General features: G+C 35.0%; 1 protein-coding gene and 1 long non-coding RNA gene across 8 annotated transcripts; one reads left to right on the top strand and one right to left on the bottom strand.

The window, feature by feature from the left end:
• The first annotated feature begins 1,270 nt into the window (after positions 1 to 1,270).
• On the top strand, positions 1,271 to 12,951 carry LOC104102885 (uncharacterized). 6 transcript variants are annotated; one of them, XM_033657876.2, is made up of 11 exons: positions 1,274 to 1,771; positions 4,290 to 4,361; positions 4,448 to 4,572; positions 4,674 to 4,834; positions 5,284 to 5,353; positions 6,467 to 6,521; positions 8,826 to 8,909; positions 9,545 to 9,583; positions 10,146 to 10,230; positions 11,567 to 11,613; positions 12,559 to 12,951. In XM_033657876.2, exons 1-10 carry the CDS (start codon positions 1,625 to 1,627, stop codon positions 11,581 to 11,583), a joined length of 855 nt encoding a protein of 284 aa, XP_033513767.1. In that variant the 5' UTR covers positions 1,274 to 1,624; the 3' UTR covers positions 11,584 to 11,613; positions 12,559 to 12,951. The 6 variants fall into 6 exon arrangements, with proteins under 6 accessions (XP_033513768.1, XP_033513767.1, XP_070044687.1 ...); XM_033657877.2 differs by lacking the exon at positions 8,826 to 8,909 and having other exon boundaries at positions 1,271 to 1,771; XM_009610731.4 differs by lacking the exon at positions 10,146 to 10,230 and having other exon boundaries at positions 1,276 to 1,771; positions 8,826 to 8,913.
• A 4,492-nt stretch (positions 12,952 to 17,443) lies between these two features.
• LOC104102884 (uncharacterized) lies at positions 17,444 to 21,930 on the bottom strand. 2 transcript variants are annotated; one of them, XR_001970571.2, is made up of 2 exons: positions 20,454 to 21,930; positions 17,444 to 17,687 (listed from the first exon to the last, which is right to left on the bottom strand). It is a non-coding gene; the product is annotated as an uncharacterized lncRNA (long non-coding RNA). The 2 variants fall into 2 exon arrangements; XR_011411904.1 differs by having other exon boundaries at positions 17,444 to 17,727.
• Between the last annotated feature and the right edge of the window lie 3,324 nt (positions 21,931 to 25,254).

Consider the following 25,254-nt stretch of genomic DNA (forward strand, 5'->3'; position numbering starts at 1 on the left):
GGCCACTTGTCGCCAATTAATCACTGTTTTATATTCTTATATGGATATTGGACCAACTGAAACTCTTGATATTGATACTTGTATTTCTAATCTACACAAACATTTAGAAATATTATATAATTATTATGCTAACATTGTTGATGCTTCTTCTGCTGTAGATGCAAATATTCCTTCAAGTTTAGTTTCAACATTTGGGACCAGTGCTTTGGATGATAGTGATGGTGTTGAAGATTATTTGATTTGGTCTACAATAGGGGAGCATCAACAAACCAGTAGCAGGAATATTGATGAACTTCAATTCTACTTGCAAAAGTCAGCAGAGCCCCGCACAAAGGAATTTCTACCACTGGGTTGGTGGAGGAGCAACTCAAATCAATTTCCTGTTCTTTCGGCCATGGCTCGAGACGTGCTAAATGTGCCGATTTCAACAGTCGCATCAGAGAGCGCATTTAGCCAAGCAAAGCAGCAACTAGGAGATACTCGTCATTCATTGGGTAGCAACGCTTTGGAAATTCTAGTGTGTTTCAGAGATTGAATAAGATGAGAACGACGAAATCAAGGGCGTGACGAGGTAGATGAAGAGGGGGACCAAGAAATTAGAGATATAATAGTTTATGGTTCTGATTCAACCAATGCCGGAAACCAAAAACCTCATGTTGACATGGATGAACTTACAAAAATGATGCAAAGCATGTGATGTACTATTTTTTTATTTTATAATTGTTGTAAACTTTTAATTTGCAAGTTCAAAAATAACCAAATCAAAAAAGAACTTGCAACTTAATTTGAAGTATTATATATTATTCAATCAAAATATCAAATGTAAGTTTTCGGAACTTTATCCTTACGTATTGCATATTGGTTTTATTAAATAATTTTTTGTAGCCACTTACTTTCAAATTTCAATTTTAAAATTATAAAATTCAAATTTAAAATTTAAAATTTAAAATTTTAAACTTTAAAGTTTAATTTTAAGCCTTAAAAGTTTGCAAACACTTAAAGTATCAACAATATTGAATAAGAAAAACAAAATTTACTTTAAAAAAATAAATCCACGGCCTGCTAACAACCCGCTAAGTCCGATCCTGAACGGACAAAAAAATTCCGAAAAAGTACAGTCCGCTAATAGCCCGCAACATTAAACGGACGAGCTATTTTTTTTTTGTCCAGCCCGTCCCGGCCCGCTCGTTAAACAACCATACTGTTAGTCCATATTACTCCATAATGGGTGAAGAGGATAAGACAAGCAGACAAAACCCTTCCGTAACAACTGGCAAGTGGGCAGGTTGTGAAAACGAAACGGGTGGCTATGTTCACGCCACGACTCCAATAATCTTTAATTAGTTTCTCTTTTTTCCTCAACAAGTCAGGGTCTGGTAGTTGCTGCTGTTGCTTTTGAAGAAGTACTCCACCAACATAGAAAGCAAAATAGACCGATCACAGAGCAATTAGATTCATTGTACTGGGGACGGAAAGTTCGCGAACATAGTACTAGTGCTGGAGTAAAGTAGAATTGGTTACTCAGAAAATAACTGTATTGGGAATTTTGATGGATTTATCTTAAAGTGAGTGGTCACAGAAATTCAAGAAAATGAAGAATGAGAAGTAGTATTACACCCATGACATGAAAGGTATATCTTTCTCAGAATCACTATCAGCCTTTGCATTGGCATACATTGGCTGTGGTACATGTAATGGGTACATCAAACCCAACTATGCTTCTAGAATTGTGGCTAAGAAGAGCAAGAATTCCGAGACTCCTTCTCCTAAGGTAGCTTACTTTTCCTCATTTTATTCTTTTTATGTAAATTCTTGTTTATGTATATGATAATATTGGCAGAGCCGAAACCAGGATTTGAAATTTATACCCTAGCCTTTTTATGTTATTGAGTTCTAAATTAATAGTAATTTATACATATTAAATGAAATTCTTAAGATAAATATAGAGTTTGGACCAAAGTTAATATGTTGAGGGCTAGCTCCGCCCCTAAATATTGGCGCTTAGTGTATTCTTAATTATGTTTTCATTGAGGACAAAATACATTTTTATGTTAAGTATATGTTGACACTTCAATTAGTAAAGGAAAGTGATTTATTATTGCTCTTGAGAGAAGTTTTGTGAAAAGCACTCGGATTTGTCACACATTTGGTGATCAGTGTCTTCCAATAGAAAATGTACATTCAAGTAACAGAGAAGTTGATTGTGATGTTGCATCGGGTCTGTTCTTAGAATGATAAGGAGCCACTGTCATTTTGCTTTGGGATAATACTGAAAGGAGAGATACAAAAATTAATGGGTTCGAGAAATTAAAAAGAAAGCAAGTATTTAAGGAGGAAAAAAAGGAAACGTGGTTCTTCTAGCCTATCTTAAGTAGTTTTGATGTTTCTTCTTCTAAGCAGTTGCAAATTATGGTTGCTTCGTGGGAGAAAAGTTATCCATATTCAAATAATTATTTATATATATATATTATAGGGTATTAACCCCCCCCCCCCCCCTCCTAAGTTATCATATTTCCTGAAAACCCTGCTAATTTGGGGTTTGAACTAACCTCCACTATAGTTCAATATTTCATCAGGAGGATTTTCCTTCTCTGTTGGACTTATACTTTTTTGTTATGAACCAACTACTTTAAAGATACTTACTGCTTTGTCCTTATTGTAAATCTTTAATTTCTTTCGAACAGATAGTTTGGTTTTACCATAATGAATTCATTGTACAAATGGTTGCTATTGTTTTAGAAATTAGAGTAAATAAAGTTTTAAAAAAAAAACCTTTCACGTTATGTCAAATTTTGAAAAATCAAAATTTAGTATCATATCTTAGCATTCTCAACAGTAAAATTTCATCTAGAGAATCATCAGATGTAAATTCTTATAGAGATTTTGTTCAACAAAGAGAAAGGAAATAAGGTCTACTATAGATTTAGGTTGTCTGGGTGGTTATGCTTTATTTTAGAATGTACTATAGATTTAGGTTGTCTTGGGTGATGCCTCAGAAAGTAACTCTGGAGAACCATTGGCAATCTCAGAAAGTACCTAGAAGACTAAAGCAAATCTGGAGAACCGTTCCATTGTGCATCATATGGACATTATGGCCGGAGAGGAACAAAGCTTGTTTTGAAGGGCATAGGAATCACATTATTAGAATGAAGAATAAATGTCTTCATAATCTGTATTATTGGTGTAAATGTAGCCCCTTAGGAAATCTGGATCAGTATATGGAATTCCTGAACATGCTAGGAGGGATAGGATAGAAGGTGGATGATGTTGTTTGGGATGTTTTTTGTATCTTCTTGTACCATCTTGGTACCTTTTTAATAAACTTTTACCTTGTCAAAAAAAAAAAAATGTTTTAGAATGTGAAAGATTACTAGGTATGAAGTAAAGCACGTGTAATGACAAACTAGAGGGAAGATAGTATAATTGGACTTAAGGATTAACAAGGAAAGATAAAATATGGGTAATAGGATATGATGCAAAGTTTTGTTTTGATCATGACCCAAGGAAATCTCAAAATATAAGGACCCTAATTGCTCATTGTGTTATTCAGCAGTTGGAAGCTAAGTAGTACTTTGTTGCCAATACCATAGAATCGTACATAACTTGGCATCATTTTTCTACCAAAAGAAAAAGATTTTTCTTCTTCTTGAAGTACTATAAATGGCTTCCTTTTTAACAAGTAGTACAATCTTTGTGATGTTATGGATAAAGTGAGTTATCAGAAAGGATAGAAGTATGAAGAACTGAAACACTAGCCAGCTTTGTCAAATTTATGGGTAGTCCATTTGTTTTGAAGTGATGGAAAATGCTCTTCTGGCTATCTGTTATTTTTTAAATGAAATAACTTGCTGCAGTATCTCTACAGTCTACGTTGTTCACAACTGTGGCCACTAGACATGCAAGTGCTAGAAGTGGAAGCTGGAGCTGGTCAATTGAAAAGTTATCTGGGAATCATTCAAAAGTATAATTGAGAAAATCTCATTACATTTAAAAAAAAGAAATAACAAATTGAGAAATTCTTAAATTGGAATCAAATTTACAGTTGCTGACAACTAATTACAGCAAACAGTTATTTGGATGGCCATGGGATACCAAACCATGTAGTAATCCTTCGAGTGGAATTCAGTCCTAGTTTGCCAATCTTTCCCAGTGTTTTAAACGATATTTGCTTACTTTTTACAATTTTTAAAATACTTTAATAATTCCACCTAGAAATGAAAAGATCGCTCTTTAATTTGAATGTCCAGCTAAATCATTTAAATCTTACAAAACTTTACTTCTTCAAATAGGATACTGAGACACCTCCTCCAAGGATTACATCAAACTTGAAGCAGAATTTGCAGTTTCTAAGATTATGGAAGGTCAGTCTTCAATTAATATCAATGGAGCCTGTAACTAGATTTGGTCGATCCCTTTCAGTAATTCATATTGTGGAAAAATCCTTTAGGACTTCCAAAAGAGAAAATCCAGTACACCAAAGCCTGCAACCAGTTATCGTAAGAAGAAGGTGGAGAAGGAAGAACTGCCAGAAGATGAAGAGATCTACCGTGATCCTACTTTGGCACTATACTAGTAAATCTTTTCCAGGTCTTGTCTAGAATGAATTTTCTCGTTTAGTAGACATCATAATGGGTGAATTGAAAATCTACTTGTTTTTTTTAAACTTTCTGTAGTACAAATCAGGTCTTGGATGGTGCTGTTCCCGTCTTGCTCGTTGATGGATATAATGTGTGTGGATATTGGCCAAAGTTGAAGAAGCATTTTATGAATGGAATGCTTGACATTGCTCGTCAAAAGCTTCTTGATGAACTTGTATCATTCAGTTTGCTAAGAGGTTTTTTTAAAAATCCCTCAATGAGCCTGTTTCTATGTCGCATAAACGCTTGTTAGAGCACATATGGTCTTTCCCAGCTCTACAATTTCATGAATAAAGGGTTTCCAGCTGGGATAAGCTTAACTTTCTTGATTCTCAATCAGATATTTGCATCTCAAGAATCACTTGAAAAAGCTAATTCCTTCTTCTAATAGTTGTATTTTCTGAACTAGTCATCCGATACAGATTCTGCTACTGTTTTCTATTAGGTGACTTTTCTCTAACACTTGTTATATTTTTCTTCATAAGCTATATGTTGGAGTTTTCCATCAGATAATTGGCATCTAGCATATGAAATAAGCTGGTATACATCCCGTATCGTCAAAATTAGTTGCTCTTTGTATACTTTATTCATGTCTAATCACTTGTCAGTGGGTAAAATGTCGCCATCTCATTTCAGTATATTGCAGAGGTGAAAGTGGTGGCTGTATTTGATGCCATGATGTCTGGACTACCTACACACAAGGAAAACTTTGAGGGGTAATTCCTATTATACAAACAAAAGCAACCCCATAATTATGTTCTGTGGATATATTTCTGTATGATATAAGTGATATCTACTACTCCCTCTGTTTCAAAAAGATTGTCTTAGTTTGACTTGGCACAAACTTTAATAAAGAAGGGAAGACTTTTGCGATATGCGGTTTTAAATAAGCCACAATATTTGTATAGCAGGAAAACTTTAGGAAAACTTTTGAAACTTGTGGTCTGAAATCTGCCATAGCATTTGTGTGGCTATAAATGCTTCCTATTAAGGAAATATTGAAAGGTGCAATCTTTTTGGAACGGACTAATAAGAAAATAGTGCCAATCTTTTTGAAACAGAGGGAGTAGTAGTTGAGAATAGGTTTTCGACCTATAGGAAAATTCTAATATTATTGTTATAGTTACTATTATTTATATATATAATTAACTTATTTTTCACTTTTGTTTTATTTGGTATGTTGATGATCTGAGTTGAGCTTAAATGAAAATATGAGAATTCATATATGAGACACGGCCTAGACTGACACAATTGTTGTTGTTGGATATATTTCTGTCTGATGGACATGCACTCAGAATTTTCTATTATTTTTCTGCTTGTTCTGTCATTGTTGTAGTCTCAACTTATGAAGTCAGATTCTTCTCTTCCTTTCAAAAGGTAACATGTGGATATGCTGTTGCATACTAATGCTGTATGCTATTGATTGTAAATAGTAAATCAGTGACACATGCTCGTGAAATATTCTTGGGCCCTGATGTGATATCATGTCTGTTTTCATAATTACTTGCTTCATTGTTGCTTAATAAAAAAAAAACGATTTTAAGTCTTGAATTGAATATACTTTCAAGAATTTTCTTAGTATGGTTATTTTCAGTCTATTTTTCTCCACTTTTGAGATGTTCAGGTGATCTAAAGAAGAAATCTGATTTTATAATCATATTTTTCTTGTTGGTTGTTATTTGATTCAGAAACCAAACTTGTTATGGTCAATCTTTAATGACACTTTATTTATGTGTCTATTTTTCGGTTTCTTAGTTTTATCGATCTTCTTGTCCTATTGAATGCAGTCTTAGTAGTAGAGTTCCATGACCAGCTACTTCTTTTTGCAGTGTTGATGTAGTATACTCAAGTGAAACATGTGCTGATGCATGGATTGAGAAGGAGGTGAGAATGTGATGAAGCTCAATAATAGAGAAGATTTATCTTTTTTTATTGTCAAGTTGGTGAGTAAATGACTTAAACTATGTGTGTTAGTACTAGAAGTATGTTATCTTGATACTCCTTTTTGATGGTTAATTTCACTGATGGTCATTGAACTATCTTTCAAGTTCAATAAAATCATTTAACTATTTTTTGTCACTTAAAAGTAACTAAACTTTATCATTGTCACTTAAAAGTCATTTTGCCTCAAACCACTACCATAAATATGACATGGCATTAAATTTTATGATAAAAATCCAAAAATAAATGCCACATAAGCTAATATGGGTCATCCCATTTTAGATCCATTTATCCTTTAATGTGATTTGATCCATAATCCAAATGAGTTTCGATAAAAAAATATTAATTCCACATTAGTTTAAAATGATTATCCTATACTACAAAGTTTTGCCTTTTCTGTCACAACACATTCATAATTATTTTATACTAAAATAATCTATGCTAGAAAATTCTTATTTTGTTTGTATGCCCCATCCGAGTCATTCATAATTATTCTATACTAAAATTAGGCTCCGCTTTCGTCCCGAAGGTCTGAAATTAAACTGTAATTAGACTATTAGTGTGAAGTTAGGCTTTAGCAACTCAAACTTCATATCAGTAATTAAAACTTTAGACTGTCGGGTATAAAGTTTGATTCTGATCCAACTAAACTTTAAACACTTTTTAAACTTCGGCTATTCATTAAATATTATTATTTTAGGTTGCACCTAGACACAAAGGGAGGGGAGGGGAGGGGAGGGGAGGGGAGGGGAGGAGGTGAATTGTGTCGTACTCAATTTTTGCATGCCAAAGAACCCGATTCTTTGGCTAAACTATTTTGACACAAAACTGAAAGTGAAGTGTGAAAATATAAACAACACAACAATTTTTACATGGAAAACTCCTTGCTCAAGGGAGTAAAAAATCACGACCTATCCCGGTAGGATTTGTTGCAAAACTTCACTAATTTCAAAGAGCAATTTTAGGTTACAACTCAATAACCAAGGGGACTAACTCTAGTACCCTACCCCTACAATTAACCCATTGTAGTTAAGTTTTATGTTACAACTCTATAACAAATGAGACTAACTCTAGTACCATTTCCTTACAATCAACTCAATTGTAGCTACCATTTTCTAAACTAGCTCTAGCTTAGAAACCGAAACAAACACTTCCGAATTTGATCACCTACGTTTACACTTCTCAAAAGCAAAATAGGTTACAATTTAAGAACAATTGACTCAACCTAAACAACTAAAGAATTTCAGCAGTTTTTTCTTCTGGACCTAGTTCTTCAGTTGAGCAACTTGAATCCTTGAAAGCACCTTCTTGCTATGAATATTTTTTTCTTTGAATGATTCTCTGTATTTTCATGGAATAGCATTAGCTTCAATAGAAGTAAGGTGTTGCTTTATATAGGCATGAGGTCGGACGAAATTCTTCTCCAATTTATGCTCCAAAACTTGAAAGAAATCGGTTAAGGAAAAGAATCCTTTTAAGGTTTGTTTTCCTTATTTTTTCTAATTTCTCTCCTTTAATGCAAGTACTTCCATAATTATTAAATCCTTTTCCAACACGAATTCCTTCACCTAATATTTTCCTTGTATCCTACGAATTTAATTCTTTAAGGAATCCGACTTGCATTGGGTTAATGACCCCGCAAAAGTTACTTGGGCTAAGGTGGGCTTGACCCGCCTAAAAGTTACTTGGGCTAAGTTGGGCTAGGTCAAGATGGGCTAAAACCCGTCCAACTCTTATCAAGCTTTAGTTAATATGTGTTATTCTCTTATGGATTGTATAATTACTAAATAAGACTTTTTTCTTTTGTTATGGTCATATGTAACATTATCAAACAAAAAAAAATTATTTCTAAGATATTTTGAAAAAGTTATTCATGGATCAATTTGGGCTAAAAATCAGCTCAACTTTAAATGGGTGGAGATGGGTTGGGTCAAGATGGGCTAAGTTCAATAAATGGGCGGGTCAATAACCAGCCCAACCTTGGGCGGGTTGGGTGAGTCATTTGGGCTTGGGCCAAATTTGACACCCCTAGTTTGGACCATGAGAGGTTGAAGGGGGAATAGTGTTTGGCATGGTTGGACTTGAAAGTTACCTCTCCATTTTTATTGTGATCTGAAAACCACCATTAGATGCAAAACTGGGGCCTTAAAATGGATATTAGAAACTGGTTTGCTTGATGCACCTACCTTTATCTGTAATATTTTGCTGATAATGCACTGATAGATTTGGTGTCCTTAACATTTAAAGGTGGTTGCATTGAGGGAGGATGGGTGTCCAAAGGTCTGGGTTGTCACATCTGATCACAATCAGCAGCATGCAGCCTATGGAGCAGTAGGTGCTTCTACCTTGTGATATGTGATCTAAAAGGAAAAGAACAATTTGTTCCACTATTAACTCAAATAACTTTTCATTTCTCAGCTATTCTTTTTAGGCATAAGACTAGACTTCAAGTTGCACATTTTGTATCTATTTGTTCAAAGGACATTGTCTGGATTTAAATAGTTCTTTGTTAGTGTTACTTATCAAATAAACAAAAAAGGTGCATGATTACTAACATCACCTCTTGAATTAGAAGGCAGAAACAAACTTCTTTTGCTGGTATTTTGAGTTATCTGCATGCTGGTTTTAGATGTCAGGATCTTTCAGAATTTGCTTCATTCAAGTGAAGTTCTTATGCTTGTGATTTCCTGATTCATATGCTAGTTGAAATGCACCAATAACTTTTCCCTCTGCTCCCAATCTGATTATATATTTATGATAGCACTGAAGTATTTCAAAATTTTCTGGTACTCTAATCTTCTATGGAAGTAAAAGGATTAGCTATCTGTTTCAAAAAAAAAAAAGGTAAAATGTATAGCTATTTCCGCCACAGTTAGCAACCTCCTTTCATCACCATCCATTCTCTAGCCTATACATCCTTTGGGTAGAGACTGATTTTCTTGTTCAAACTTTGACGGTTTTACCAGGGGGCTTTTGTTTGGAGCTGCAAGGCGTTAATCTCTGAGGTAATGTGCAAATATCAGCGTCTTCATGGTGCTCGGCTTAAATCCTTTTCATCTGTCAATTTGCTTTGTTACTTTATGTCTCGAAACAAAAGAAAGGAATAGGAAGTTGGGAGTTTCACAAATTTTCTCTCTTGTTTCTTCTGCATAATGAAGAGCAAAGATAATAAAGGTTTGTTTTGTTTTCCTTGGGCTTTTATTTCGTTGAGTGAGAAGAGAAGTTTGAATGCATTCTAATCCGTACTCCTTACCCGAAGTAAAGAAAAATAAGTTTCTTCAATTTTTCTTCATTTCTCGCTTTACTACTTACCCGAAGTAAAGGATATTAAGTTTCGTCTATTATTTTCATTTCACTTTTTACTTCCCTCCCTTAGTATAACCTTATGTTAAGATCTGCGCTGCAAGATGTTTGGTTAGCTTGTAAGAACTACGATTGAGGAGATCGCAGTGGTCCTTTATCCTTATTATTTCTTTGAACTGAAAAACAATTGAGTCTAACTCTTAGCTCCACTTGCTGCTTGGGTCCCAGGGTCAATCTAGTAGCACGTAGTATGATTTTCTACAGGATTCCAAATTCTGTTTATCTACTTGTGGGGAGGTTTCGTCTTGTCAAATTCAAAAACATGACCAGCGTCGGTGCACCCTGTATAGTTAAGTAAGCTTGATCTGTGGCTCCATGCTATAGTAATTTGATCATTTAACAACATAAAGGAGAAGCTTGTGGGTTGGCAATGCTTGGATTGGTCATTTTCTTCTGAAACTAATTATTACTAATCTGGCTAACTCATGACTGGATTGGAAAATTTCTGAAATTTCGGAAACCTTCAGTCTTGTGAAACCAGGAGAGGTATTGCTCCAGAACACAATCACTGGTGTGGGACATGTCTCAAACTAAACATCCTAGTTCGCAATATGCACCCTGCTTCTAACCTGATCCATTCAACTATTATTGTTCCTTACCAAGTAATACTCTACATAACAAAACTTACTATGTGCAGGCCTATTGTTCCTTATCTGTGTAGTTCCCAGTAAAACAAAATGTATTTCTAGTCTTCGGCGATGGATAAAGAAAATTAAAGAAATGAAGTTTTCCAAAAATTTAAACAGAATTAAAAATGCAAAGCAAGTTGAAGACTTTGCTTGTTTCCTTCTCCATCTCCTTTCCGTCGGGAAATTTGTTGCCCCTCAACTTATAACGGCATTGTTATCAAAGGAGCTTCTTGAGTTCAAAATAAAAAACTGACGACTTAGATGATAGTAAAATAGCTTCATTTATTTTATAAGGGATAGTAAAATAGTATTAAGAGCTTACGTGTCACTTTCCTGTTAAATTTAATGGCCCATAGGGTTCAACATAAAATAGGCATGTTCATGTTCAGAGGCTTCCTTTTTCTTTTCCAAAATATCTCTTGTTGTTTATAATTCTTTAATATTTGTAATTCTCTTTCTTTTCTTTCTATTTTTTTCCTTTCTTGATCCTCTTTGTATCTTCTTTCCTTCTCCATTTTCTTTCTAACGGAAAAATACAAGAGTTTCTCCTCAACTTAATCGTCTAAACTTAAGGAAACGGGTTTGTTTAGTCCGAAAAGGAAGTTCACGGGCTTAGATCAGAGTAGTAATAGCATAAGAGCTTATGTGATACTGTTCTGTAAAGTTTTCTTTTGGCCCTTATGTATTGTGTAGAAGAACTTACTGATAAAATTGTTTTTTGTACAATACCTGTACAACTCTGTAGAATAGTCTTCTTTTGAGTCTAACTTACATTTGGACTAGAGACCAAAGGACGTGGTCTGCACTGTTGGCTTTGGCACCTTTTCCTACTTTGTCTTAGTTCAAATTGTCTAACAAATGTTTTATCTCATGGATATGAAGAATAGGTGCTTGAATGTTCTGATAAAGTGTTTGTGTTAGAAATAACAACTACTGCGATGTATAATCTGCTCCTTAGTTCTGATGTTATTTCTCTGATTCTTTGAGATAATGTAGATCAAAGCTTCACATAAGGAGGTTGAAAGAATGCTGCGGGAACATAGGTAAGTTGCGTAGCTTGAATTTCTTTCATTTCTTCTCGAATCTGGAGATTCCCCACCTCCTTAGGTGGGAAAAAGATTCATCTGAAAGCTTGACGTCACTCACATTTTCCATATTCTTCTTGACCTTTCAATGAAATATATTTAACACAGTGGACGCTAGTTTGCAATTATATGTTTTTGTACTTACCTTACACTTGTTTTTTGCAAAGCATATAAGGTGCCAAGCTATTTTAAAGAGAGTTTTTAATAATATGACAAAGAAAATGCTACGTTATGCCTGACAAATAGGTTTACCCCAGAACTAAAAGACTTTTAACAGTACGTACCTCACAAAACTGCCTTTAAGCTAAACTAAGAGGCAATTGTTTCGTTGTGAATTATTTTCTTGGTATTTAGGACACATAATCAGAATTTTTTTATGAAAAAAGTTTGTCAATTCACATTTTTATGATTGCATTTGCACAATAAAATTCGAAATGGGGTAGTGATGTTGCTTAGTTTTTGTTATCCCTTACCGTTTCATCCCTCCCCTTGAAAAAGTTATCATTTAAATAATATAGCGGACATTTCAATCTCATCACCCATATATAACCGTCGAATTCGTACATTTTCCCTTTCCAGCTGTTAAACTAACTGGTGAAACTAGTAACGGGAAGTCATAGTATGACTAACCAATGACAGTCTTAATTTCGCACTTAGGGGTCGTTTGGTTGGGAAACAAGTATCCCATGATTAATTATCCCAGTATTAATCTCGGGATTAGTTATCCCACCCTCCCATGGGGATAAAAATACACTACAATCCCGGGATAACTAATCCCGTGATTAGTTATATCACGATTTTATCACAACCAAACGTTGGATAAACTATCTCAAATTTAACTTGTAATTTCATTCACGTCTAACGCATTGCTAATAGTTTCATGATCTATTGATTTCTTTACAGATCTACTTCTATGCAAGGTAAATTGCTAAAGCACAACCTTGATTCAGAAGTTGTGGATGCTCTCAAGGACCTCAGGGACCAGCTTTCTCAAAATGAGACGCGCAGGTGATAGTAGTTTCCCATAAGGTAATATCCGAGGCGAAGCCAGAATTTTAAGCCAGTGGATGCAAAATCTATCATTACACACTACTTTGTGACAGTAGTTTGATATCAGTATAAATTTGTGCATTTCAAAAAATTATTAATGCACAAGGAGATGCAAACATTTACTTCTTGCTTTCCTTTTTTCTAATTCAATAGTAGTCTCAGAATTATTGTGTGTCCATTTCTACATTGTACAGCATCCTCTAATTTCAGGGAGTGGTATATAAGTTGGATCAATTTATTCTTCTAGCTGTGATATTTTTAGTATTGCAAACATAATGTCCCATCACTTCTGAGACCTATTTGCTGCAACTCTTCCTCCTTTTCCTTCTTCTACGAAATCAGAGAACAAAAAAGAAGCACATAGAAGTGCAGATCTATCTTATCGAAAATAAATCGTAATTTTTTTTGGAGGAATAGAAAAAGATCTCCAGAATCCCAATTGAATAAAAATTGTCATTTTATTCTGAGTAACGCTTAGGTAGTGCACTGCAGTACAAGAAGGATAATAGGAGGCAAAAGAAAAAGGTAAGATTTTGAAAATACGAATTACGTGATGATTGACACAAAAAACTAGATGATTTCAGCAGGAGTATTCTTTAACCCTTTCATTCTTTTTTGAAATAACAGGAACATGCATATAACAACTAAATATTCCTGGAGGCTGGACGTATGACTTTTGAGTTGCTAGTACTAGGTGTGGATTTGTATTCTTAGGGTTGAGGGGTCTTCTTCGGCCTATCATCATGTGAAAATAGTATGGGCTAGCGTTTTCAGATTGGTAATTACAAAGTAGCAAATTCATTGAAAAATAGTTATTATTTTGTGCGGAGATAAAATCTGGACAATAACTCTATCTGAAATACGAAAAGTTCCAGCATAGTATGTTGGATTATGGATCGTATAAACTTCTAACATACTATGTTGGAACTCCAGCACATAATAAAATTTCAGCATATTATGCTGGAATCTCATATGTAAATAATCCGAACTCCAGCATATTATGCTGAAATATTTTCCGGATTTTAAGGGCATTTTTGTTTAGATTTTATTTTTACATGAAATGGCTAATTTTTAATTACTTTTGAATTTGTGACCCCCCCCCCACCCAAAATCATTATTGTCTCTACCCTTGGCCCTTTTTTTTGGTTGAAAACAACGGACTGGGAAGTGGTAGCTTGCAAAGTGACAACTTCAGACAAATATGTCGGAAATGTTTGAATTACAGGAATGAATGTTTGAAGTTCAAGCATACATGTCTAACGTTTGGCTTTGGCAAGTCAAAATCTGAAGTTCAGACAAAAATATATATCTGAAGTTTGCTTGCACAAGCAATATGACTTCAGAAAAAATTTATAACTTACGGCGATATATTTTGTAATATGTCTAAAGTTAATTTTCAAGTGGCAAAATTTACAAGAAATTATAAACTTTGGTTATGTCTTAAATAGAGGTCCCAAAATTGACTATCTATGCACTTGCCCCAGAATAGTGAACCTTTGGGGTATTTAATTAGACCAACAATTTTTAGTAAAAAGTTCGCAAAATTTTGGTGTTTGTCTTTTTTTCCTTTTTATTTGATAAGACTACATATAAAAGTTTTTTCCGGGTAAACATAAATAAAGTTTTCACCAAAAAATAAAATAAAATCCCGCAGAAAAAATTTCTAAACAACAATAACTATCTTAAAAATATCTTTGTTTAAAAAACTCATCAAGGAAAAGTATTTCAGTTAAAAAACTTAAACACAACTTCTTCAACTGAGCCAATGGGCCATACATGGAAGTAGGGGTGACAAAATGGTTAACATTTGCCATTATCCACCCGGCCCGAGTAGCTACTTTGAGAGCCCCTATTTAAAACAAATCTAGTTTTTAAAACTATTTAAAAATTTAGCTAGTTTCAGCAAAATATCAGATCGTTCTGTTACTATTTCTTCTTCTTCTTCTTCTTCTTCTTTTTTTTTTCTTCTTCTTCTTCTTCTTACGTTCGGGTCTAAAGCTTTGAATTGTCAGAGTCTAACTTTATAGGCGGTGGTCAAAAGTTTGAACCGTCGAAACAAAAGCTTCAAACCTTCGAGTTTGAAGTTAGGCTCCGCATTCGCCCGAAGGTCTGAAATTAATCTGCAATTAGACTATTAGTATGAAGTTAGGCTTTAGCAATTCAAACTTCATATAAGTAATTAAAACTTCAGACTGTCGGGTGTAAAGTTTGATTTGATCCAACTAAACTTTAAATATTTTTTAAATTTCGGCTATTCATTAAATATTATTATTTTAGAATGCACCTAGACACAAGGGGATGGGAGGAGAGGGGGTGAATTGTGTCGTATTCAATTTTTGCATGCCAAAGAACCCGATTCTTTGACTAAACTATTTTGACACAAAATTGAAAGTGAAGTGCGAAAATATAAACGACACAATAATTTTTATATGGAAAACTCCTTACTCAAGGGAGTAAAAAATCACAACATATCCCAGTAGGATTTGTTACAAAACTTCACTAACTTCAAAGAGCAATTTTAGGTTACAACTCAATAACCAAGGGGACTAACTCTAGTACCCTACCCCTACAATTAACCCATTGTAGTTAAGCTTTATGTTACAACTCTATAACAAACGAGACTAACTCTAGTACCCTTCCCTTACAATCAACTCAATTGTAGCTACCATTTTCTAAACTAACTCTAGCTTAGAAACCGAAACAAAATATTTCAGAATTTGATCACCTACGTTTACACTTCTCAAAAGCAAAATATGTTACAATTTAAGAATAATTGATTCAACCTAAACAACTAAAGAATTTTAGTAGTTTTGTCTTCTGGACCTGGTTCTTCAGTTGAGCAACTTGAATCCTTGAAATCACCTTCTTGCTATGAATGTTATTTTCTTTGAATGATTCTGTGTATTTTCATGGAATATCATTAGCTTAAATAGAAGCAAGGTGATGCTTTATATAGGCATGAGGTCGGACGAAATCCTTATCCAATTTATGCTCCAAAACTTGAAAGAAATCGGTTAAGAAAAAGAATCCTTTTAGGGTTTGTTTTCCTTATTTTTTCTAATTTCTCTCTTTTAATGCAAGTACTTCCATAATTATTGAATCCTTTTCCAACACGAATTCCTTCAGCTAATATTTTTCCTGTATCCCATGAATTTAATTCTTTAAGGAATCCGACTTGCATTAGGATTTGACTTTCCTTAAAATACTCCTTCACATGCAAGTATTCCTATAATTGATGAATTCTCGTTGGCCATGAATTCCTCTAATTATTACCATACGTTCAGCCCATGAAATAATTTATTTTAGGAATCTAAGTTGCAACAAAATTCCAGCTCAACTAACTTGCATTAGGAATAAGCTTCCAGCTTCTGACCAGCATTTTCAAGGGACCTGGTTCTGTCGATATTTGCATGATACATCTGCAACTCTGTATATCAGCACAATAAATATCTTCACGAGCTCCAGTTCGTTGTCAGCTATTGGTTAATCATTGAAATCACTTTTAAGCACATACTCTTCAAACATCTGCTTCAAGGGCCTTGATTCTTTCATTGACAAAGTAACATATGTGTACACTAGTCTAGTAGCATAGTAACTGTCACACCTCCTTTTTTCCGAAAGAAAATTTTCTACTTTAAGTGACATTATTGAAAATAGATTATTTTATATAATTTTAAGAGTCGCCACTTGAAATTATTTATTACGATGTTCCAAGTCACCATTTATTTAAAATTCCATTTCAAGAAAAGTTTGACTCTGTTTTATTATGCGAAATACAAAATATCGGGTAAGGAATTCTGCTAACCCGGGAGAAGGTGTGAATCACTCCCGGATTTCATGATCTTAGCATGGTTGCTTTCAATTACACTTAGCCAAATTATCTGATTATTACATGTTTTAGATCCTATGTACGTTTTAACTTTTAACGCTTTGATTTTATCTTTAAACCATTTTGAGTATTTGCGGAATTATATTAAAACTTGTTGTTTTATACATATCGCAAACTGCGCCACGTGAAATGCACCCTCAGTTTACAATATGTTTATTTTTATTATTACTTTGAAGTTGTAAAGTCAAGTCACGCGGACGTGCCCTTGAATTTGGAGTTACGTATCACAATCATGCCACGAGAGCCGTACCCATAAGTGCGAAGATTTATTTAATAAGCGCCTAAAGCAACTACGAGGGTTCATAAGTTTATTTATTTCAACACGTTTGAGATTGCTTGTAGAATACAAGAAATATGGAATTTCATTCGTGAATTCGAGTGAACTTTGAAACACTAAGGGCCTGCTTCATAACAAATACGAGAAAAGTTGAGGAAATAAATATGGCAGATTAACGGATTATTTGTATTACTAAATGAATCCTCATTAGTTAATTAGTAGTGGCTTGCTATTAAACTATATCTCTTCTTTTCAATTATTTAATTCTACATGGATTATTATGGGAAGGGTAACGTTATGGACTAAATTTGTTGAGTACCTAGATTGGACATCCAACACGTCACATGTGAGTACAAATGGGCTTCGGATTAAATCCCAAGGCATCCTTTGAGCCTTCTAAGAACCAGGCCACGCTGTAGGCCTCTAAATGGGTCTGGTGCTGAAATTAGCTAGGAGTTCAAAGTCCTCATGTCTCCAATCTGATTCTGCCACTTTGCTGGGCCAGTTACTCAAGCCCAATGGCCTTTTGGAACGAAAGCCCAGTGATTTACAACTCAAAATTTCATACACCATTGCAAAAAAAGAAAGAACTACGAACTAATCTAAGCATGAGTACATGTTCATTCGGATTTAAAATTACAACACCAAATTCACTACATCAGAAATCTTGACTTGAATTTATAATAACAAACGCTTTTATGAACTAGCATCCTACATTTCTGGAATTAAACAATGTCATAACAAATAAGGTTTCAGATAATTAATTCATATCTCCTGATACCTTTGACTCGTACAAGTTTAAACTCTTAGTTCAACCTTCAAACTCATGTGCTGAAAAACTTCAGTGGCTAGCAAACTCAAGCCCGATCTCTCACAAATTTATTAAGTGTTCACAATCACCAATAACATGAAGATATTAATTCTCAAATTGCTAACACGTATCATACTAAGCTAAACACAAATCAATCTGTTACAATTAGAGGCAGATTTTTGGTTTTACTCAAACACAGAAATATTGTCACAAAAACATACTAGATTTGACTTTGTGACATCTTATCTAAAAACATTAATCGCGCGAAGAGCAATAATGGATCTGGACACACATAGATCTATGAAGAACCAACATGATTTCAATTTGAGGAATTACAAACTACTTAAGTGTCAGCAACACGAGTCAAGGAATGCATTTCAATTTCATAACCAAAATATGCCATATCATCATAAAACTCAATACATTTAGAGATCTATAAGAAGCACTAAGTTAAAACCTGAACAACGAGAGAGATTTAGGACCAAATAAAGGTTAGAAAATTCGAAGAGGGAGCTCAGCTACGAAACCATAGAATCAACAGCGAATCAACAACAATTAATAGAGTTTTTGAGATGGAATTATTCCTTTGGAACCCAACAAGTAAGGAATAATCGGTCACAGGTGGAAACACTCTTCAAATCCTTTTGAAATCCTAAGCTTTCTACTATTTTTGGAGTCTTTGATCTCATATCTCTTTTTTGATTTTTTTTGACTTTAGAAATTTTTGGTTTTCCGCTGTTTTGAATACTGCTGAATCTTCAGAGTGAAATGGGTCTGTGTGCAAAATTTTTAGACTCTGAATACATGCCCAAAGTATGAGGAGGAATGCCTTATTTATAGATTATTGGTTAGGGCTCTTTTCAAATTTCCCTTTTTGTTTTACCCCTCTTATTTTCAGTTTTTACTCCAACAGTCCCTAATAATAACAAACCCTTCTACATCTTCTTTGCAAATTAATCATTTTCAACACCTTCCTCGAAGTTTCCTAAAAGATTCTCTAAGGGTGGAATTCCTTAATTATCATGTGTCTTTTCAGTATTTACTAATTTTTAGAAATTAACTTTCTTTGAACTCAATTACTACTCTTGTTTTACCACATATTTCACTAGATTTCTGGCAGTGAGCCTTAGACCAAAAGAATAATAGGCCATGTAGACCTGGGCTCAAAGCCCACTGGTAGGGCTGGCAAGTGGGCCGGTCCCGGACCTAAATGGGCCAAGTGGGTGGTTCAAACGGGACCGGGCCTAAGCGGGTCTTTTCTAAGGACCGACCTGGAACCGGGACCGTTTGATCCCGGGCCGCGGGTTAAACGGGCTAAGTGGGCCCAATATTTTTTAAAAATAAAATAAAAAAATAAATAGATATTAGAGACAAAAGGATGTTAAAATAAATATCTAAGATGTATAGATATTCGAATATATATAGTATATAAGATGTATATATAGTATATCGATATAAGATGTATATATATTTATATATATAAGCTATATTCGATAAGCTATATATACATCTTATATACTATATATAAGATGTATATATAGTATAAGATATATATATCGAATATATATAGTATATATAGTATATATATAAGATGTATATATAGAAATGTATATATATATATATAAAAGTTATATTCGATAAGTTATATATACAGCTTATATACTATATATAAGATGTATATATAGTATAGTATAGTATATATATTAGTCTAAAGACAAAAGGATGTTAAAAATAATATCTAAGTCTAAAGATAAAAATATTGTAAAGAGATATGCCTTGTAATTTTATTATAGTATTAAAAAATATGGCAATATCTTTCTTAGTCTTCATCCTCCTATGGAATAAGCACAACAAAGTGCTAATACCACCATTGAGAAGAAAAAAAAACTAATCAAGATGTGCCAAAATATAAGTTACATAATACATACTAATTTTTGTTCATACAAGTTACATGGTATCTTTTACAAACTTCATAAATCTATCAAGGTCATCGCTACTTTCGGGCGAAGCAACATCCTCCGCAAGTTCAACTAGCATTTCTTCGTATAGTATATATATATATATATATATATATATATATATATATATATATATATATATTATATAGCATAGGGTATTTATAGTTGAAAAGGGAAAAAGTGTAATTATAAAAAATTTGGTATTAAGACAAAGTTGGAGGGGTTAAATGGCTATTTTATAAATAGCCAATGGCTATATTTTATTTTATTTTAAAATTTTGTTTTTTTAAAAAAAATAAAAATAAATTAGCCGTTGGGACCGTTTGGCCCGCTAAGGGACCGGGCCGATCCCGGACCCTGGCGGGCTAACGGTCCCGGGCCTGACGGGCTCAAATCATAGGACCGACCCACGAGACTGGCCCAGAACCGCTAAAATCGGGCCAAACGATCCTGGCCCGTTTAGCCCGCGGTCCCAGGCCTGGACCGACCCACTTGCCACCCTTACCCACTGGTCTTCTGTATTTTTGACAAGTCTGTTAATGACCTAGCCTAATTTCTTTTAAATTTGAACCAAACTAACTAGGACAGTATTCAAACACTAACAAAATATATGGGAAATTTACAATAAAAATAAAAAATAAGTTAACTCATAAACTAATTAGCTAACACAAAATCGAACTAACAGAAGAATACTCTTAACTTCTAATGCTATTTGATCAATAATTAAAACATGCGATTATTCACCTATGAATCACAAACACTGACAACACATAAAAAAAGAAAAACGTAGAAGAAAAGGAGGGAAGAGTATACCTATTGGATTAAACCGAGCTGTCAAGAGGAAATTCCGATGAGCCGGAGGATTGCTACACAAGCACCAACCAAAATTTGTCATGCCGGCCAGTGCTATATGCAGCAATAGCTCCTGCATGCTGGAGGTGATGAACGAAGAAGGTTTGAGAGGACTGGCAGGTCTACCAGAATTTGATCGGGCCCCGATGGCCACGAAATGAGACGAAACCACCACCAATCAACAATACTCATCAAGAGATGTCGATTAGTGTGAATTTTAACCTCAGACAAGTAAGAATTGAAGAGGAATCAAGAAAGGGGCAATTTCAGTTTTTCTTAAATTCTCAGGTCTACTAATCGTGGAGTTTGGGTGGATTTTTGCGAAAATGGTTGAGAAATTAGGGACGAGGAGGAGTGAGGAGTATCTGGTGAAAATTTTTAGCCAATTGGCGGTGGTCCGCCGCCGTGGCAATTTTCGGCGGCGGTTAGACGGTGGTCCACCGTGGCGTGAAGGCGGAAGGAGGACAGTGGGCGGCGAAAGTAATTTTCGGCCGCCCAAGAGAGATGAGAGAGGATGGGGATTAGGGGTGGTGTATAAATATTGAATTTTTATCAATCATTTTTATTATAAAGGGGAAAACAGTGAAATGACATAGCTATGTTGCGAGACTACTTTGTTTAGATGGTGTGATGGCAAGATTGTTTGGACTGGGTATTGGATTGGACTGGACGGGTATTCTTAGGAAAACTGGGCCCAAAATCGTGGCCCAGTCTCATTTGAGCTTAGCAGCCTTATCCTCCCTTCTTCTTTATTTAATAATTAGCCACTAATCAACTAACATACCATTTATAAAATTAACCTACTTACTAATTCTATCTAATGACTAACTATAAAAATTATAAATTATCCTACTAATTATGTGAGTAAGTAGTTCCTAAAATGCAGAGTTATTAGCTAATACATTTTTATGATTTTGTGTTTAATGAAAAATACAATTAGCAGGCGTTTGAATTCTAGCAATGCAATTAGAATCTAAAAATACGATGAATGAAATAAAAAGGTATTTTTGGTGATTTTCTATGATTTAACATGCTCCTAATAATACATATAAACCAACAAAGAAAAAATCTTAAAAGTTTCAAGAAAAATTAAAATAATTGACAAAACTATTTTTAGACCTTTTAGGAGCAATTTCAGGTGAGGCAAAATTACGTGCTCACAGTAACCTGTACATGCAACCTAGTTCTTCCATATAATCAATCTGGTTTGTTAATGGTGTACCCTGTGTTGAAAAACACAACTAGGGATTGGTGTACCCTATACTGAAAAAGAGACTAGGGAGTGATGTACCCTATATTAGCAATGAGATCAGGGAATATTGTACCCTACATTTAAGATCATTAACTAGGGAATGATGTACCCTATATTGGTAAAGAGACTAGGGAATGGTGTACCCTATATAAGTAATGAGATTAGGGAATGGTGTACCCTACATTTAAGATCATCAACTAGGGTGTGGTGTACCCTATGTTGAAAAATGTATCTAGGGATTGGTGTGCTCTATACTAGTATGATTTTGAATGCAGTTAAAATATGAGCGAAATGTGGGAAAGAATATTAAGAAGACTTTCATTTTTTACGGGTTTTTGTGTTGTAGAGCTGTTTTCAATCTCCGCATGATTATTTTCGGTTGTACCTGCTTCTTTCAAGGTTGTCTTTGCATTGTACCTGTTTCCTGTTTCTCAACAAAGAACATTTTTTAGTTCAGAACGGTGGTTGGTTTTGTGGCCTTGAGTGCTTCGGACTTTTAATCTCGGCCCATCTTCTTTTGATGATGATTTCGACTATGGCCGGTTATTTTCGGATTACCAATTGCCTTCCTGGCCCTGGGGCACTTTTAGCTTTTCAAACCTTTATCGTGATGGTTAGTCGGGTGAGACTTAACCTTTTTAACTTTATTTTGCCTTTATGGGCATTTCAATTTGACTTATTTCTTCCAAAGTTCTCAATTTCAAAGCATCTGCCAATCATGGCCAGTCGGGGTTGACTTGATTCCTTTGCCGAGGCTGGGTACCTTTTGAATATATCAGCTTACTTCAAACGAGAAACCTATAATCTGTCACGACCCAAAATCCCACTAGTCGTGATAGCACCTAACCTAACCCGTTAGGTAAGCCAATTTTTAACTATCCAATTCCAATGAAATTAATTAAAAGAAAATATCTAAAACTGATACATCTCCCCAAGAACTGGTAGTACAAATCATGAGCTTCTAAGAATAGAGTATACAAAACGAAAATGAAATAAATACATAGTCTGTTTGAATAATACATAAACAGAGCTTTTATAAATCTAAGGCTACCCTGAATAAGAGGCAGCTACAATAGAAACGCATGTACATCTTCAAGTCCCGCAACCAGCGAGCACAGCAACAACAGCAGCCAACATCTGCACGCAATGTGCAGAAGTGTAGTATCAGTACAACCGACCCCATGTACTGAGTAAGTAATAAATCTAGCCGTAGGTTGAAAGTAGTGACGAGCTTCCACCAAGTCGGGTACAAAACCAATAGTCCACAACAATCCATAACAACATAAAGCAAATAATACCAGAAGTAACTCAGAGACAAAATGCTCAGCCGAATCATGATTTCCAAATAGTAGTTCTTTCTTTTAAATACATCAGTGAAAACCCAAATCATTTGCTGGAGTTTCCAATAATATAAATAGTTTGAAAACAATAAATTTCTCCCAAAATCTTGTCAATAATATATAAGATGTTTCATTTTCCTTCCGGATAACCCGTGTAAAACAAATGCATCACTATGCCCATCTGTCAAAAATGTGTGAGAAATCATGAATGATGTGATGTTGTACAACATGAGAAAAAATACATCTCTATGCTTGTATGTCATGTGTGCATGCCAATGCGATGCAATTCATTGATAAAAATCACAAACAACCCCTCGGACAGAACATCAATCATATACAGCCCCTCGGGCAGACCTCACAATCACTCGTGCCACTCGGGCATACCTCACAATCACTCATGCCTCCCAATCACTCATCACTCAACACTCGCACTCAGTAGGTACCTGCGCTCACTGGGGGTGTGTACAGACTCCGGAGGGGATCCTTCATCCCAAGCGCTATAATCTGCACGGACAACTCACGTGCCATTATATCAATACCTGGATCCGCACGGTCAACTCACGTGCTACGCGGATAACTCACGCGCTATGGTATAAATACCTGGACCCGCACGGTCAACTCACGTGCTATAGTATTAATATACTCACAATCAGGCCCTCGGCCGATATCAAACATGCTGCGGCGTGCAGCCCGATCCCATAAATATGCAACATGCTGCGGCGTGCAGCCCGATCCCATGAATATGAAACATAAATCAGGCCCTCGGCCTCACTCAGTCATAAACCTCTCAAGCCACTCGGGCATCTCAGTCAAACAAGGCATTCATCCCAAAACATTTTTATGCATCAAAATAGAGTCATAAAACTGAGTTATGATATGCAATGAAATGAATATGACTGAGTATGAGTTTTAAATTTAACACAATAATTCACATCAATATGACCTCTGTGGGTCCCAATAATACTGGCACATAGCCTCAACAGGATTTGTAATATGCTTTTCCGCTCAATTTCTTTAACATATAAAACCGTATGGAAAATACCAAGGTTATTTAACTATAAAATTCCACATAAACAATTATGTCACAATTTCTATAATGCACGCCCACACGCCCGTCACCTAGCATGTGCGTCACCTCCCAACAATTCACAAAATACATATATTCAGGGTTCATACCCTCAACTCCAAGATTAGAAGAGTTACTTAACTCAATCCAAGCAAATTCTTTAATCTAATAAACCTTTTCCTCGTGATTCAGCCTCCGAACGCCTCGAATCTTAGTCAAAATAATTTGATACAATCAACACGAGGTATAGAAATCAATTCCATATGAAAATGCTAATTTTCCATAAAAGCCCGAAATTTAGTTCAAAACTTGCCCATGGGGCCCACATCTCGGAACCCGACAAAAGTTACAAAATCCAAACACCCGTTCCGATACGAGTCCAACCATACAAAAATTATCAAATTCCGACATCGGATTGACCTTCAAATCTTCATTTTATATTTTTGGAAGATTTTATAAAAATCTGATTTTTCTTCCATAAATTCATGGATTCATAATGTAAATGAGTATGGAATCATGAAATATAATCAATATAGGATAAGGAACACTTACCCCAATGTTTTCCCGTGAAAATCGCCCAGAAATCGCCTAAATCGAGCTCCATAAACTCAAAAATGAGTAAAAATGGCAAGAACCCCGTTTTATAGACCCTCAGTTATTTCGGGCGTCACAGGTAGCGTGGGGCGCTGCCTGTGGCGCAGTTTCCAGTATCCCAAAATTCCCAGCGCTAGGGCTAGCGCCCAACGCTACCCTGGGCGCTCGCAGCGACGGAAAAATTGTTCCAGATACGAAAATAGGCATAACTCTCTCATACGATGTCCGAATTCAATGATTCTTTTTGCTATGGCTCCGTAATTTCAATACGGATCTAATACTTCAATAAAAACTGAATTTGGAGCTCATTTGCTTAATGTGATACCACAAATTCTTGAAGAATCGACATCGAACATTCTAGGTTCAATGCCGAAACATAGCAAATCAATTCGGAATGAACTCAAATTTTGCGTACAAGTCATAAATGGAATAACAAAGCTGTTACAATTTAAAAAATATGATTCCGACCTCGATATCAAAAAGTGAAATCCCGGTCAACCTTCCCAAAAA

This window comes from Nicotiana tomentosiformis, chromosome 11 (assembly GCF_000390325.3).
Source record: "Nicotiana tomentosiformis chromosome 11, ASM39032v3, whole genome shotgun sequence".
Taxonomy (NCBI): Eukaryota; Viridiplantae; Streptophyta; class Magnoliopsida; order Solanales; family Solanaceae; genus Nicotiana; species Nicotiana tomentosiformis.